Source organism: Camellia sinensis, chromosome 5, assembly GCF_055761805.1.
Source record: "Camellia sinensis isolate YWXY chromosome 5, ASM5576180v1, whole genome shotgun sequence".
Taxonomy (NCBI): domain Eukaryota; kingdom Viridiplantae; phylum Streptophyta; class Magnoliopsida; order Ericales; family Theaceae; genus Camellia; species Camellia sinensis.
In genome coordinates this window covers 34,784,991-34,799,807 of record NC_138965.1, presented here as the reverse complement: position 1 = coordinate 34,799,807, position 14,817 = coordinate 34,784,991, and the positions used below count along the sequence as shown (strand labels likewise).

Sequence of the window (14,817 nt, the reverse complement as noted above, 5' to 3'; positions counted from 1 at the left end):
AAGCATTAAAAAATAAACCTAGTGATAACTGATCAAACATCTACCAATGAGACCTGATCAAACAAATACAAATTCTACATCTCTCAGCCATTTCATCAAACACAAATTTTGCATATCTGAAATCAACTATAACCACCATAAAAAGTTTAAAAAAAAAAAAGGGTAGTGAAAAAGGGTAAAGATGAGAAAGGGGAGAAGAAGTGAGATAGAGGAAGCAAATGCAGTAGTGGCATTGTTGGAGGTCTAGGCAATAGTGGTGGCACTGTTGGTGGCTTTATGCAGTACTGATGGCGGTGATGTTGATGGCTGTTGGCAACGGTCAACCTCAAATGATGGGAACAACAAAAAATTAAATCGAATGAAGCTTGCGATAGAGGTGAAAAGGACTGGTGAAGCATGTAGGCATGCAGTAGAGGTGAGATACAGGAGAGAATGTAAATAGGCTGTTGGTAGGTGGTGTCTGATGGTGGCAAAGATGGAAGAGGAGAATTGGTGGGGGGATCGCGACGGTGTGTGAGGTGGCAAAGATGGAAGGGGTAGAAGCAGTGTGTGATAGTGGTAGAGATGGAGAGGAAGGGATGGGGGTTACAGCGGTGTGCAATAGAGGGGGAAGAATACCCCGTGCAATGTTGTGTGATAGAGTGAAAAGAATAGGCAGGGGCCACAACACTATGGTAGGAGAAAGTATTGTATGTCACAGGTGCACTAGCACGGCGCAATACCTTCTAGGTGAAAAACACAGGCTAGGTGATGAAAAAAGAAAAAGAAAAAGAAAAAGAAAAAAGTATATGTTTCAAGCAAATTAATTTATTTTCCCTTAAATAAGTGAAGCTCAGTTATCTGTCTAATGGATTTAGCTTGGCATGAATTTTCCAAAACAAATCTTGCCAAACCACTACTACAAAGTGGAAGCATGGATAACAATTGGGATTTGATGGCCAAAGATTTTATATTCCCAAATCCCTTCTCTCTATCCCAAAACATTTACCCAGACCTGTCTGACCTGTTAGCCGGCTAAAACTTCACTACTCGGGTAAGGACAGGTGGCACATCGTAGGCCTCACCAATATAAGTGACTGGACACATCTTGACCAACTCATCCCAACAGAGTTCTCCTCAGTGCAAAATCCTGATATAAATACAAAGAAATTTTTTGGGCATTTCAGAGGAGCCCAAAGGCATTCTCTATGAAATTCGATGTTCATGTCTTTATCCTAAAGGCTATAAAACTATCTTTGAGAAGCATTAAGCAGTCAAACGGTCAACTCTAATATCAAAATATAATTCAACAGCTGTCAAGTATTATATGAGAATTCTGAAACTTTGTTTCTTACAACTCCACGAACGGAAAACTTCGAAAAAAAATTCCAAGCATGGCCTTTGTCTCTCGAAACAAGATGGGTGTTTTACATTTTTTTACAGAACAAAAGCAGCCAAGAAAGTAATTTTAAAGCACCAATAGACAAAGAAAGAGAGCAAGAAATAACGAAGCCTTAAATTATTCTCACTTATTTATAGCAGCATAATCACAGTAACACAAGGAAACCTATAACTGGTCAATGTCAACATCTGTGTGGTACAGTTGACAAACACCAACAGTTAAACAATTAAAAGGAGGGTACAACAAGCCAGTTTGAACTTCAGGAAACTATGGATAGATGTTTCAAAACGTATAATCACATTTATTTATCAAAAAAAAAAAAAAAACGTATAATCACATCACTTAATTTTATTGCATTATTGTTGTTCAAATGTACAGACAAAGCTTGGTGGCATTACAATCTGCTAGCGACAGCTCTGCATCAGATCTGCTTCACCGGTTTTACCTTGAAAGTTCAATCTAACCCGACTCTTCTGATCTAAATATAGAAACAAAAGAAAGGAGGAAATTTTAGTACAAATCCAACAAAGCTTTGCACCAACTCTGTGAGGTCAAACTGAAATTTAACAAGAAAGAAAGCTTGAACCAAGTATCACAATATTATGAGAATTCAAAGTATAGTTACACGAAGCGAGGGTAGGGCAGGGAGCGCCTATGTGAGTGTGTGTGCATTTTATATATTAAATATATAAATATGTTTTAACAAATTATTATTTTTAGTTGTAATATGTGTTAAAATATGAATTATTAGTAGAGATTGATATCAACTACAAATTGTCTTTGTTAAGGATAAATAAATGTTATGTAAATAGAAAGTATTAGAATAAGCTGGAGGTTTGTTTGCATTGTTTTTTGGAGATTGTATGTTTGAGAAATTCTATCTTAGATGGGAGTGAGTTCCTCAGCAGGAGTGAATTTTTTACAGGTTTCTTACTTGGGAGTGCGAAATCACATTTTCGAGTAATAAATGTCACCTAAATACAGCTACTAAGGTTCAAAGCCACTAAACCACCACTGGCCTTGTTGGACCCTTGTGCATTGGAAACACCAACCACAGCAATTCATTAGAATCCATCTAAGAAATATGTCAGGTAGCAAGGCACCCTCAAGTAGAGCAACGCAATGGTGGTAAATGAATGCATAAACTCATCCCCCTTCCCTCCCAAAAAAACAAAGAAAAAAAAAAAAAAAAAGGAAAAAGAAAAAGACGAGAACAAAGCATATATCAAGATGTACTTTTATACTAGTTTATTACCTCATGCCTCAACTGATGCGTCTGGCTGGTTTTCTGGCATGGCATCTTGGAAGGCAGGAAGCTCATTGTATGCATTGTTCAACCTAGAGAGAAGAGGGTACTGAGTCTGCAAGAACGACAAGAAACTTGTAATTAGGACTTTCTCTGAGCAATACCAGGTGCACAGAAAATACATAGCATCAATTCCACGTAACAAGCAGGAAGAAAACGGGCTGCAATTGCAGCCACAGGGGTGTGCACATATGTCACAGAGATGGAGAGAGATTTAACATTGCACAAAGTGTTAGATAATGTCTCAATGGGACCACATAATTAAATGTGGTGTTATCATTTATAAGAAGCCTACAATTTAAGTGATTCAATTTAGTTAATAGGCTTAAGGGTATATGTGTTATGGACCTAATGTGTAGATACTAGTTGTATAATTTCTATTTCTATGAGGGGCAGAAATAGAAATTAAAACATATTGGTTAAAGTTGGTTTTCATTCCTTTTGAACTTCCACAACCTTTCAGTTTTGAAAACCAATTACAACCTTTAAAAGGTTATGGTCCCTATTCCTTCCCAAATGGAAAATAAGAACACTGCCATTTTTCTTTCTAAATCCTCTCAAGGAGAAACATAAGGCACCAAAGGAGAAAGGATTAGAAGGCAATAACAAAATCAATAACAAAGAGTTCATTGATAATCACGCTTCCGTTTAACCGTTCATCAATGGATTCAGGTATGTCATTTTGTCTTGATTTCTTGATAATACACATGGTAAATGATCCAAAGTGTAAGGTTTATGTTCTGAAATTTATGTTAACACAAAGAACTCCTAAGGTGTTGAAGTTCAACTCAACTCACAAGTCTTTACTCCGGGTCGGCTACATGGATCCATTTCCTCACAATGACAACTAAAGATGTTACAAGGAGATAGAAAAAATCTAGATAGCCCAGAAGCACAACACATTCGTATTTGATTGCAACCATCACGCGATCAAGAAGATGATGATATATTAGATTTTCAAGTGTAATCTAGGTTATATTAGATTCTACACGAACCCATTCTATTGGATTTGAGACTACCAGAAACCACAATTCTTGCAAACAATGCACCAACGTACATTGCATATATTTTAAAAAAGCTGACAGCAGAGAAAGTTAACACGATTAATGTGGATTTCCCCCCATCTCTTTTTCTCCTTTTCTTTAAGAAATGGGTATGGCAAAATTTAGACATGTAAATTACATAATTATTTGAAGCTGAAATATAAATTATTACAGATTCAATTGGCCATGAACTAAAAGAATGACGTACCATGTCAAGACTGAACAATTTGATTGCTCCATGAATCTGAGGTGCTAGAAAACAATCCGCCTGCAAACAATAGCCAATATTATATTTCAGGAAGTACTATAGGAGTACAAAATAATTTTACATAAGCACTTGTTATGCCAGCTAATTAGAAGTGAAATTCCTATCTACGTGTAATCTAGGTTATATGGAAAAAATCGCCACAAGCATGAAAAGCAACAATTTCTCATGTCAAAACCTAATATCTGGATTCTGGTTCCTATCTATGTGTAATCTAGGTTATATGGAAAAAATTGCCACAAGAATGAAAAGCAACAATTTTTCATGTCAGATTCTGGACCAATAGTCGGTACTCTTCCTGCTTGGAAACTACTGACCTATGGTTTTAGCGCATAATTGTGTTCAGATTGAAGCTCAAACAATTTCCTGGTTTTCAAATTGATAAATTATATATTGTGGTGGGTAGAAAGTCTATACGATGGTTTAAAGAATCTATCAATGTCAAGCATTTGCTTTCATTTTGTGAGAAAATAAACTACATCAACAGAATATTGATCCCAGTAGAATTAGGAGAAGCACAAATTTGTAGATGTACATGTAAAACCTCTATTCGATAGAGTTGAGATTTTAAAATTTGAGATTGTTTTAGTGTGGTTTTTATCAACGCTTGCGATGGTGAAGCCCCCTCCCAACCCCAAAACAAACCTATTTCAGTCCAAAGTCCCTAGCTAGTCGAATCCTAATAAACCAAAGTATGGCCTTCAATTCAAAGCCTTCAAATTTGTTTCTGTCTACAGATTTCAAGTGACTAGTTTCCAAGAATGTAGAAACCCAGCACCTTGGAAACCAAGCCAATTTCAATCCCTTGTTGACTACAACCTTAGAACTCTTCCACCCTTAGAACTCTAAATGTAAAAGCTTTCCTCAACCAAGGCCAGGCCACCACAAAAATAAGTGTAGCCTGTAGGCAACACTATCCTAAGTTCTGAAATGTCATACATCACAAGTTCAACACTTTGTTATACCATTTTAGGGTCTATCATGTACAATTTGGTACTTTGTCTATTCAGGGGTATTTTTTATCAAACCCACGTTTGTTTAAAAATAATTTTCCAAAAGCAAGCACACACTTGTTTCCCAAACCTAGGTTGTTTTTGAAGTCACGTATTCAAAACACGATTTTGTGTGTGAAGTCTTGTTTCCAATACATGACTTCAGAAAAGAAAAGAAAAAAGAAAAAGAAAAAAAGTTACACGGCCCTCAATGTAGTTTTTGAAATTACACTGACTCCCCTGTTAAGAGTTGTTGGCTGACCAAGATTAAAGGGAAATGTGAAATTAACCTTTTGCCCTTTAACAATACCAAAATTCCATCACAATATTTCTAACCAAACAAATCCTTTCTTTTAATATCTGTTACCAAACAAACACAAATTACAAAACCATCCATTTTGGTCTCTAACCAAACACTGTCACCACCCACAACCTCCCCTATTTCATTAGCCAAACAAAATCCAATGCCATCCCTCATCCCATTGTTCCCACCTATAACTCCACCTTCTCAACTCCACCCTCTCTGTCCCACTCATTCTCCCATTCTGTCTATTGATTGCATCACCTAAAACCCACAACACAGTTGGTGAATCAATTATAGGATTATGAGGCAACCACCATCACCGTAGCATACAAATCCAGCAAATTGAAATAAGGCTTTTATGTTAGGGAAGGGTTTTACCCATGGAAGTCGTGCATTGATCACACGATCATGAAATCAATACACATATTAACTCTCCATTGTTTTTAAAATTGTATTTTCAAAAAACGCTTTTATCTTAAAGTCATGTTTTGACAACATGATTTCAAAAACAAACTTGGTTTGGTATATAAGTTCAAAACGGCTTGAGTTTGGGAAATTTGTTTTGAAATGTCGTGTGTTCGGTATAAAAAAAAATATCTATTCAGGTTACACAGCCAGCGTGGTCTCTTATTTTAAAATTTCATTAGGGCTTAGACATTCACACTTTGCAACGGAACCCCCCTAAACATACAGTATGCATATAGGCTTGAACACAGATAGCAGGGAGGGAAGAAACAAACCAGACAGACTTCATCTCCAGTGGCATATTTCCTAGCATAATCTTTTAATAGCTTCTCAAGAGCTGCAACGTGTGTACATAGAAATCAGCTCAAATTCAACACTCAATTTTCAAAGCAACCTTAATCATATCATAGCAAACTTGTTTTTGGTCACTGTTTGCCCAGAAATTACTCTAATGGAAAATTTCCCAACTCAAAAGTTAAAATAGGTTAGGATTTTTTCAGAGGAATTCTACAAAAAGAAACTCCTATTGGTGATAAATTTAAATCAGCAGTGATTTTTTTCCTAATGCTTAGTACAAGATCAAATTCTCACCTACCTTCATGGCAATTGAAACTTAAACCAATAGGGTGCCATGATGCACTTTCAATCCACTCCCCACATTCATGGAGATGATTACCAATTGAATATGCTAATCCTAATTATGTATGTTCAATCAGATAAATTGATGCATTCTTATTGAATGTGTTGATTAATCCTTTTAAAGCACCAGAACTTGTGTGCAAAGTCCTATATTTGATACACTACTAAGATCATTTGAATGGTTTGTAGATCCTCATGGCATAAAATATAAAGTTGCCTCAAATTTAACTTGCATTGCACATAAGTTGTCTGGCTTGAAAAAAAGGAAAAGGAAAAAAGGATAGAACATGTTTCCATTGGACTGAAAAATAAGTTGTATTAAAAAAGTTCCATCTTTTCAATGTAAGGCATACTAAAACAAGGTATATTAATGACATGCCCATTTTCATTTATTGGACTCCAACACTCATCTTTAGACACTTCCGACACGTGTCAAACACGTCTAGTTATTATTATTATTATTATTATTATTATTATTAACAACTAAAATTTAAACTCACACACGCCTTGGAAACTTGAGGGACACACAACATTACAAATTTGAACAAAATAAATTAGGAACTAATAATAATAAAAAAATGTAGATTTATACCCATTAATCAATTCTCATTTGAACTTTGGAAATGTGTGTTATGTTGTGTATTTTTATTAACTTTAACTGAAATATTTATATATATAACATATGATAAATACAAAAAATTATATTTTACTCATGTCCCCACGTAATGTCCCGCATTTTTTTGGAAAACTGTTGTATCGGTGTGTCCGTGTCCATGCTTATTAGATTATAGGGTTTTTGGTAGAGGACAAAGTGAAGATTTGAATATATAACAAGATCATGTCTTCTAATTTTTATGTATTTATTTGATGATCCTAATCATGCTTTGGTTATATTCTGTGTACCACTAATGCTTTGGCTTAGGTAAGATGGAAGGAAAAGGATAAAACACAAGACATGTTTTAAAAGTAAGCTAACATAAATGACTAGTAAATTAATTAAGTAATTGGCATGAGGAAAAAGGTTCCAGTCACTTCATAAAGTCTTCTTCTTAACAATGAATATGCTAATCCTAATTATGTATGTTCAGTTAGATAAATTGATGCATTCTTATTGAATGCGTCGATTAATCCTTTTAAAGCACTAGAACTTGTGTGCAAAGTCCTATATTTGATACACTACTAAGATCATTTGAATGGTTTGTAGATCCTCATGGCATAAAATATAAAGTTGCCTCAAATTTAACTTGCATTGCACATAAGTTGTCTGGCTTGAAAAAAAGGACAAAAGAAAAAAGGATAGAACATGTTTCCATTGGACTGAAACATAGGTTGTATTAAAAAAGTTCCATCCTTTCAATGTAAGGCATGCTAAAACAAGGTATATTAATGACATGCCCATTTTCATTTGTTGGACTCAAACACTCGTCTTTAGACACTTCCGACATGTGTCAAACACGTCCAGTTATTATTATTATTATTGTTATTATTATTATTATTATTATTATTATTATTATTATTATTATCAACTAAAATTTAAACTCAGACACGCTTTGGAAACTTGAGGGACACATAACATTACACAGTTGAACAAAATAAATTAGGAACTAATAATTATAAGAAAACGTAAATTTATACTCATTAATCCATTCTCATTTGAACTTTGGAAATGCGTGTTATGTTGTGTATTTTTATTAACTTTGACTGGAATATTTATATATATAACATATAATAAATATAAAAATATATATATATTTTACTCATGTCCCCATGTAATGTCCTGCATTTTTTTGGAAAATTGTTGTATCGGTGTGTCCATGTCCATGCTTATTAGATTATAGGGTTTTTGGTAGAGGACAAAGTGAAGATTTGAATAGATAACAAGATCATATCTTCTCCTTTTTATGTATTTATTTGATGATCCTAATCATGCTTTGGTTACTATTCTGTGTACCACTGATGCTTTGGCTTAGGTAAGATGGAAGGAAAAGGATAAAACACAAGAATGTTTTAAAAGCATGCTAACATCAATGACTAATAAATTAATTTGGTAATTGGCAGGAGGAAAAAGGTTCCAGTCACTTCATAAAGTCTTCTTAACAATGATCCAGCTATTATTTGGTTGATACTAGCAAAACAATTAAAATACATTATTAAAACAAAATTATCATAAAGGAGTTTGGATCAAACTGTGACGTCCATTGGTTGCACACACTTGCTCTTTGATAGGAACAAGGAAACAAAGTATTGCTTGGATGATTGGAGGCAACAGGTTAAGAAGGTGAAACGTTGAGTAGTCTGCTCTAGCAGCTATGAAGCACGGGTACGGGTACGAGTACTGATACTGGTATGATACGGGTACGTCGATACGCTAAAATCCAAAAAAAGTAAGATACAGGTACGGCTTGGTACACTTTTAAAAATTTATTTATTTTTAATTTAGAGTAATGTAAAAATTAATTAAATAGTTTAATTTGTTAAGATCCAACCTATAATTAACATTTAATGTCAAAAATAAAAGTATAAATCAAAATTAAATGTCAATAGATTAATAACTTACAAACTATAATTTAATTTTAAATCATGCTAAGTATAAAACTAAAAATAAAAATAAAAATAAAAAGTTTAGGGAAAGGAGTTTTATTTCTGTAGTAGAAAAAAATATTGTTTCAACTAAGGTACAGTACGGCTTGAGTATATACTAGATACGTCTGGGTACGCCAAAAATTTAGAAGAAAAAATTTGAGTACGTTTTTCGTGTACCCGGTACGTATGCAGAAATACCATACGAGGTACTATACGCCAGTAAGTACCCGGTATGGGTATGGCATGTTTTTCAAAGTACCCATGCTTCATAGTCTAGCAGGCTACACACAACCAGCTTGTGTATTCAAACTGGTATGACAGATTTCTTTAAATGAAAAAACAAAATAAAAATCCATAATCTATAGTTCATTAGGTAAAGCTTACCTGCAAAGCCTTTCCCAATATGATACTGAACCCAAACAAGCTTCTCATCAGGATGAACTTTTTCCCCAATATACTTCTGTACATTAAAAGGCAGGGAAAAAGATGCCCATCACTATGCTAAAAAAAATGTTGTGATAGCATTATATGAATTTTAGCAATGAAACAGAAATTTTAAAGCAGTGATCCCACTCCAATACTCACCAGTACACTTGTATTCTGAAAAGGCTGTATGCTTGAGGAAACAATATTTGCAGCCTATAAATCAAATAATAAATACATTTGAGGATTAGTTTAAGTAATCAGAGCAGAACAGGATGGAAAAAAAAAATATATATTGAGAAAGTAGAAGGAATGAATGAATAGTTCTGCTAGCCTAAAGTTTTATTACTTTAACAACATGTTATTCCCTTAAAGCAGGATAAAGCACTTCAACTAGAGCAAGGGTGTTCTAAGGATATCCTTTTCCATGTAAAATGACAGTTGCATGTACGTGTTGGACCCACTAAGGTCCATTTTCAGACTTTCAGTAGCATTGCTATAACCTATACTCCATCCTCCCAAGAATTCCCTTATCTTTCAATAAGTTCCTTAACTTATCTAAGAAATGAAAATACCATTGAAGGTGCATATCTTGATCACAAAAGATCACATATATACCAACAAGTGGATTTGAGCACCAAACATCAAAGATGAGAGAGGTCAAACAGATACCACTAAGCTTAGATCACCGATTTTCTGTTGCTAAGCAGTCCAACGAATTCCTGTGTTCATTATTTTGTGATTGAGAAACATTTGATCTCATTGCACTCCTCACATGAATATAATCAAGTGGTTTGAAAGTTTAAATTTGACAATAGTCATATTGGTATGGTTGTTAGAATCGTACAATTCATGATTCGATACGATTCACGATTTGATTCGCAATTTGACAACAATGGGTAACCCATTCAAAACAATACAGGCCAACTTGATAAGAGGAATATCCTTGTGGAAAGTGACTACCATTGGTGATTAATTTAGCCAATAACTTCTCATAGTGTCTGTGGAGGCAACCACACCTATGCATGAGGTGTCAGATTCTGTTGAAGAAGAGATTTCTACCCTCTTTATGATTTACATAAAGAGAGGCTATTAGCATTTGAAGCAACTAACATGCATACATGCTGGTTAGCCCAATGCAACCAAATTTGCTAAAAAAGGAGTGGGCTTGTGAAGAGAACATTTGAACTTATGATGTGTATATGGCTCTTTAGGCATGTCATTGACCAATACCAAGATAGTAATCACCTCCATATGATTGACAAGACCTTCATCAAGCATTATAGCAACCCAACATTTGTAGGATATTTTAATTAAATTTTCCTGGTTTAAACAACTTCAACTGTGAGAGTAATAAGATGCATATAGCATAACTCCACAACAATATAATGTTAACTCTGTTGTCACATAATGAATTTTAAGCCAACTAGTGTTTCTTCACCAGGTCTGAATTTTCTAGCTTATTCCTCATAAAAATTGATTTGTTACTATATTCGATTTGAATAAAGTTTGCTAATACTAGTTGTAACTATATTTGGTTCAAATAAAGTGTGCTAATATTAGTGAGAACTTGTAGAAAATATGACGACATAAAAATTATGCAAGCAGTGAAATTCTGGCCTTTCCAGAGCCTCACATGGATGCTTAGGTTCAAACACATTGAATCAAATAAATATCATACTGGTGAATGGAACAAAGCTCAAAAATGTTGTCGTAAATAATAAACAACTCATATCAATTGATCAAAAAAATAAGAGATTACATGCATTATACCTGGTAGTTGATGCCTCTTCTTTGAAGATCATGAGGCAACAATGGATGTTGAGGATACTTCTCTTCCAAATACTGCAAATTACTAAGCACATGTTAGAAAAATTGAAAATTTTTACTAAAATCAAATCCAATGGGGTGATGACAATAAAGGTCCAACCACTCACCATTAAGATTGCAAAAGAGTCTGAAAGCACAATGTCCTCATCCACCAACACCGGCACATAACCAACAGGATTGAGCTTCAAAAACTCTACATTCGAGAAAGGAACAAATGTTATGAAGCATATTACAGTGTCTGTAACAAGTCTCAGTTATGATGGAACCCAAAATTTTGGCCTCCTAGTTTTATAATATGCATATGTATCTCAAGAATCAACGTCATTGAAAGCAATTTATGTATATATATATATATAATATAAACTGCATTCACCTCCTTGAGGTTTGGGAAAAATACAGTTAGCCCCACACTTTTGACATAATTACACTGACTTCCCTTTTACTAAGGCTAAAATGACTGAAACTAACGCAGATGGTGGATAGACTTTGAAATAAACAAAGATAAACATACATTTTAGTTGAAAAGAGATAATAATATTATTTTTTTCATTCATAAAACTAATGATTTATTGATTAAAAAAAAAAAAACCTAGTTGTTGTGAATTAAAACCTCGACGGAGACCAGTGTAATTATGTCAAAAGTGTGCGGCTACCTATATTTTTCCCAAATCTTATCCATTCATATGTATTCAGTGCTTTTGGTCTCCGTGTCAGACCATCTCCAACCCTTCACCAATTTTTTCATCGAATTTGATTCTAAATTTGAACAAAAAATTTGATTTAATATGAACTACTACAATCTTTTCATCAAAATCTTTATAAAATTCCCAAATTTCCCTTTTAATAGTAGCAGAACTGTTACAAAAGTACACCTACTACTAACAACAATCTATCTGTGTGTGAAAATGAGCAACCAGTAAAATACATCTCACCAGGACTCAACTGCTCTCCCTTGAGTAAATTAACTGCTTTGTATTCATAATCAAGACCTGTTCATAAACATGATGAACAAAAATCAACCACCAATTCATCAAAATTGGGTTTGAAAAAGAAATCAAATTTAGGGAGTTAGAGAGAGAGACCTTTCAAGTTGAGAGCAATACGAACACGTTGAGAGCAAGAGCTCCGAAAGTAAGAATACAATTGCAACTTCGTTTTGGGCTCCACAACAACACCACCACCACTCGCCTAATCATCGATTTCAAAAATTCAACAATTCAGGGGTCAATTACTTGAATTGCTCCAAGAAAATGAGCAAGAAAAAAGATTTGTTTCTGCATAAATTATATAAACATAGAGAGAGAAAGTGAGTGTAGAAATAGAAAGAGGAGAGAGAGAGAGAGAAATGCGCACCATAAGTAGCTTGAAAACTTCGATTGGATTGGAACTGAAAATTGACTCTGTTTTCAAATTAGTCCCTATTTATATTAGTGTACACATTATTTATTTACTAATTTTATTATTACTAGTATCATTTTTGGTCTATCAAATATGCCAATTATGATTTTGTAATTTTTTTATTTTGATCAGTTTATGACTTAATTATAATTTATTATAATATTAATTATGATTTAATTATAATTATTTATAATTTTTAGAGAAAATGTCAAAGGAGTGGTTTGTTGAACAAGTAATTACCTCAAGTCCTAATAAAATTGGAAATGGCAATTGCTTTACTTCTGCAACTACTCTAGACAATAACTCCTCTAACCTTTGCATTGTGCAGGATGTTAGGGATAGCAACAGTGCAATAGATTCTTGGAATTTTATGATAGATGGATCATGGAAATCTTCAACAGATCAGGTTGGAATTGCATGGATTTGTTTGGATAATAAGAAGCAACAAATCGAAAGGCGGGCTGCGGTGAAGATATCATTACAACATCCATTACTAGCCGAGGCGCATGCATGTTTGGATGCCATCGGATGGGCTGTACATCAAGGTTTGAAACAAATAAAAGTGCATATGGATTGTCAGGTCATGGTCAAGCTGCTGCAGCAAACAGGCCGCCAGGAGAATTGGCACATTACTACTATTATTAATGATATTATAGCTTATGCTAAGTGTTTGGACTATGTTTGTATTTGTAAAGTTGCTAGGAGTGTAATTCACCCAGCGTATAATCTGGGTAAAAATGTAGCCACTAACACTTGAAGTTTTTTAATATATGGATGTCTGGTTTCGTTCTATAAAAAAGAAAAAAGGAAAAAAAAGAAAAGAAAGTCATTTATGTATTAAATTGTGCAAATAAATATTGTACTTTTATGAATTTATAATTATTTTTTCTACTTCTCATTTTTATTTTATATTTCTCCTAACTTTTATTTTAATTATAATCGAATAGGTCATTGGTTATGTCCAAATCATATTTGGTTATAACATTTAATAATGACTATTTTTTATGTTGGTTATCCGATGTTATAATTATTATTTTGGTTATAATTGAAAATGTCTTTATTATGTCTTGTGTTTGATTATTATTCATTGTTATTTTTTTTAGTTACATTTTAGGATGATTTAAATACTACAAATATCTTCACTTACATTAATACAATGATTTTGGAGTGTTTGATAACTTGGTTTAGCACTTAAAATTGAATATATTAAGTGATAATCAAATAAATCCATTTAATAACCAAAATTGATATCATTTAAAAATTTAAGTGTCTTAAATTCAAGCTAAAAGTTAAAAAAAATTCAACTCATATAAAAATTATTTAATTGTGATTGAATTTATAAATACTAAACATAAGAATCGATATACCCAATTATAAACTCACTACCACTACCACCCCTACCATCACCACCACAGCCACTGCCACCACTTCCACTATGACTACCACTATCACCATTATGCCACCACCACCACCACCGCCACCGCCACTGCAACTATCACCACCTTCATCGTCATTGTCATTATTGTTATAAGCACCATTATCATTTTACTACTAGCACCACTGTAGTTGCCATTGTATTACTACAACAAGAGAATGGCTTCCCTTCAGTCCCAGATTGGACTAGAGAGTACTGTTGGACTTGTGGAGCCCATCATAGCCCGTTTTGATAATCTGAACCGTTCAATATGTAGAACTCATTGAGTACTATATGCTTGTAAAAAATCACATTGATCGGATATTGATAGCTATTTCATCGGATCAGATTTCTTTCAACTGTTTATCTTTTCACTGTCTATTTTTTTTTTTAATGCAAAACTGATTTGATCACATAGCTATCGATATCCAATCAATGTGATTTTTTACAAGCATATAATACTCAACGAGTTCTACATATTAAACAGTTTGGATTATCGAAACAGGACTCCCGATGGGCTCCCATAAACCCAACAGTATACTCCAGTCTGATCTGGGACTGGAGGGAATCCATTCTCCTACAACAACCACTACAATCTTTTACCTATATAATCATTGCCATCATTGTCATATATGACTAATACAACAACCACTCTCATTACCCTTCCACCATTACAAACACCATTATCTATCTATCTCCACCACCATTGACATCAGCGCCACAGCTAATGCCGGCGCCTCCACCACCACCAATTCACCATCACAATATAAAAAT

The 14,817-nt window shown here is 33.9% G+C and overlaps 1 protein-coding gene across 1 annotated transcript; it reads right to left on the bottom strand.

The window, feature by feature from the left end:
• Positions 1–1,483: 1,483 nt before the first annotated feature.
• On the bottom strand, positions 1,484–12,872 carry LOC114291735 (glutathione S-transferase zeta class-like). Its single transcript, XM_082868550.1, has 11 exons — positions 12,585–12,872; positions 12,314–12,419; positions 12,164–12,220; positions 11,339–11,424; positions 11,175–11,246; positions 9,564–9,617; positions 9,363–9,438; positions 6,032–6,093; positions 3,939–3,998; positions 2,637–2,742; positions 1,484–1,859 (listed from the first exon to the last, which is right to left on the bottom strand). Exons 1-10 carry the CDS (start codon positions 12,585–12,587, stop codon positions 2,638–2,640), a joined length of 681 nt encoding a protein of 226 aa, XP_082724676.1. The 5' UTR covers positions 12,588–12,872; the 3' UTR covers positions 1,484–1,859; position 2,637.
• Between the last annotated feature and the right edge of the window lie 1,945 nt (positions 12,873–14,817).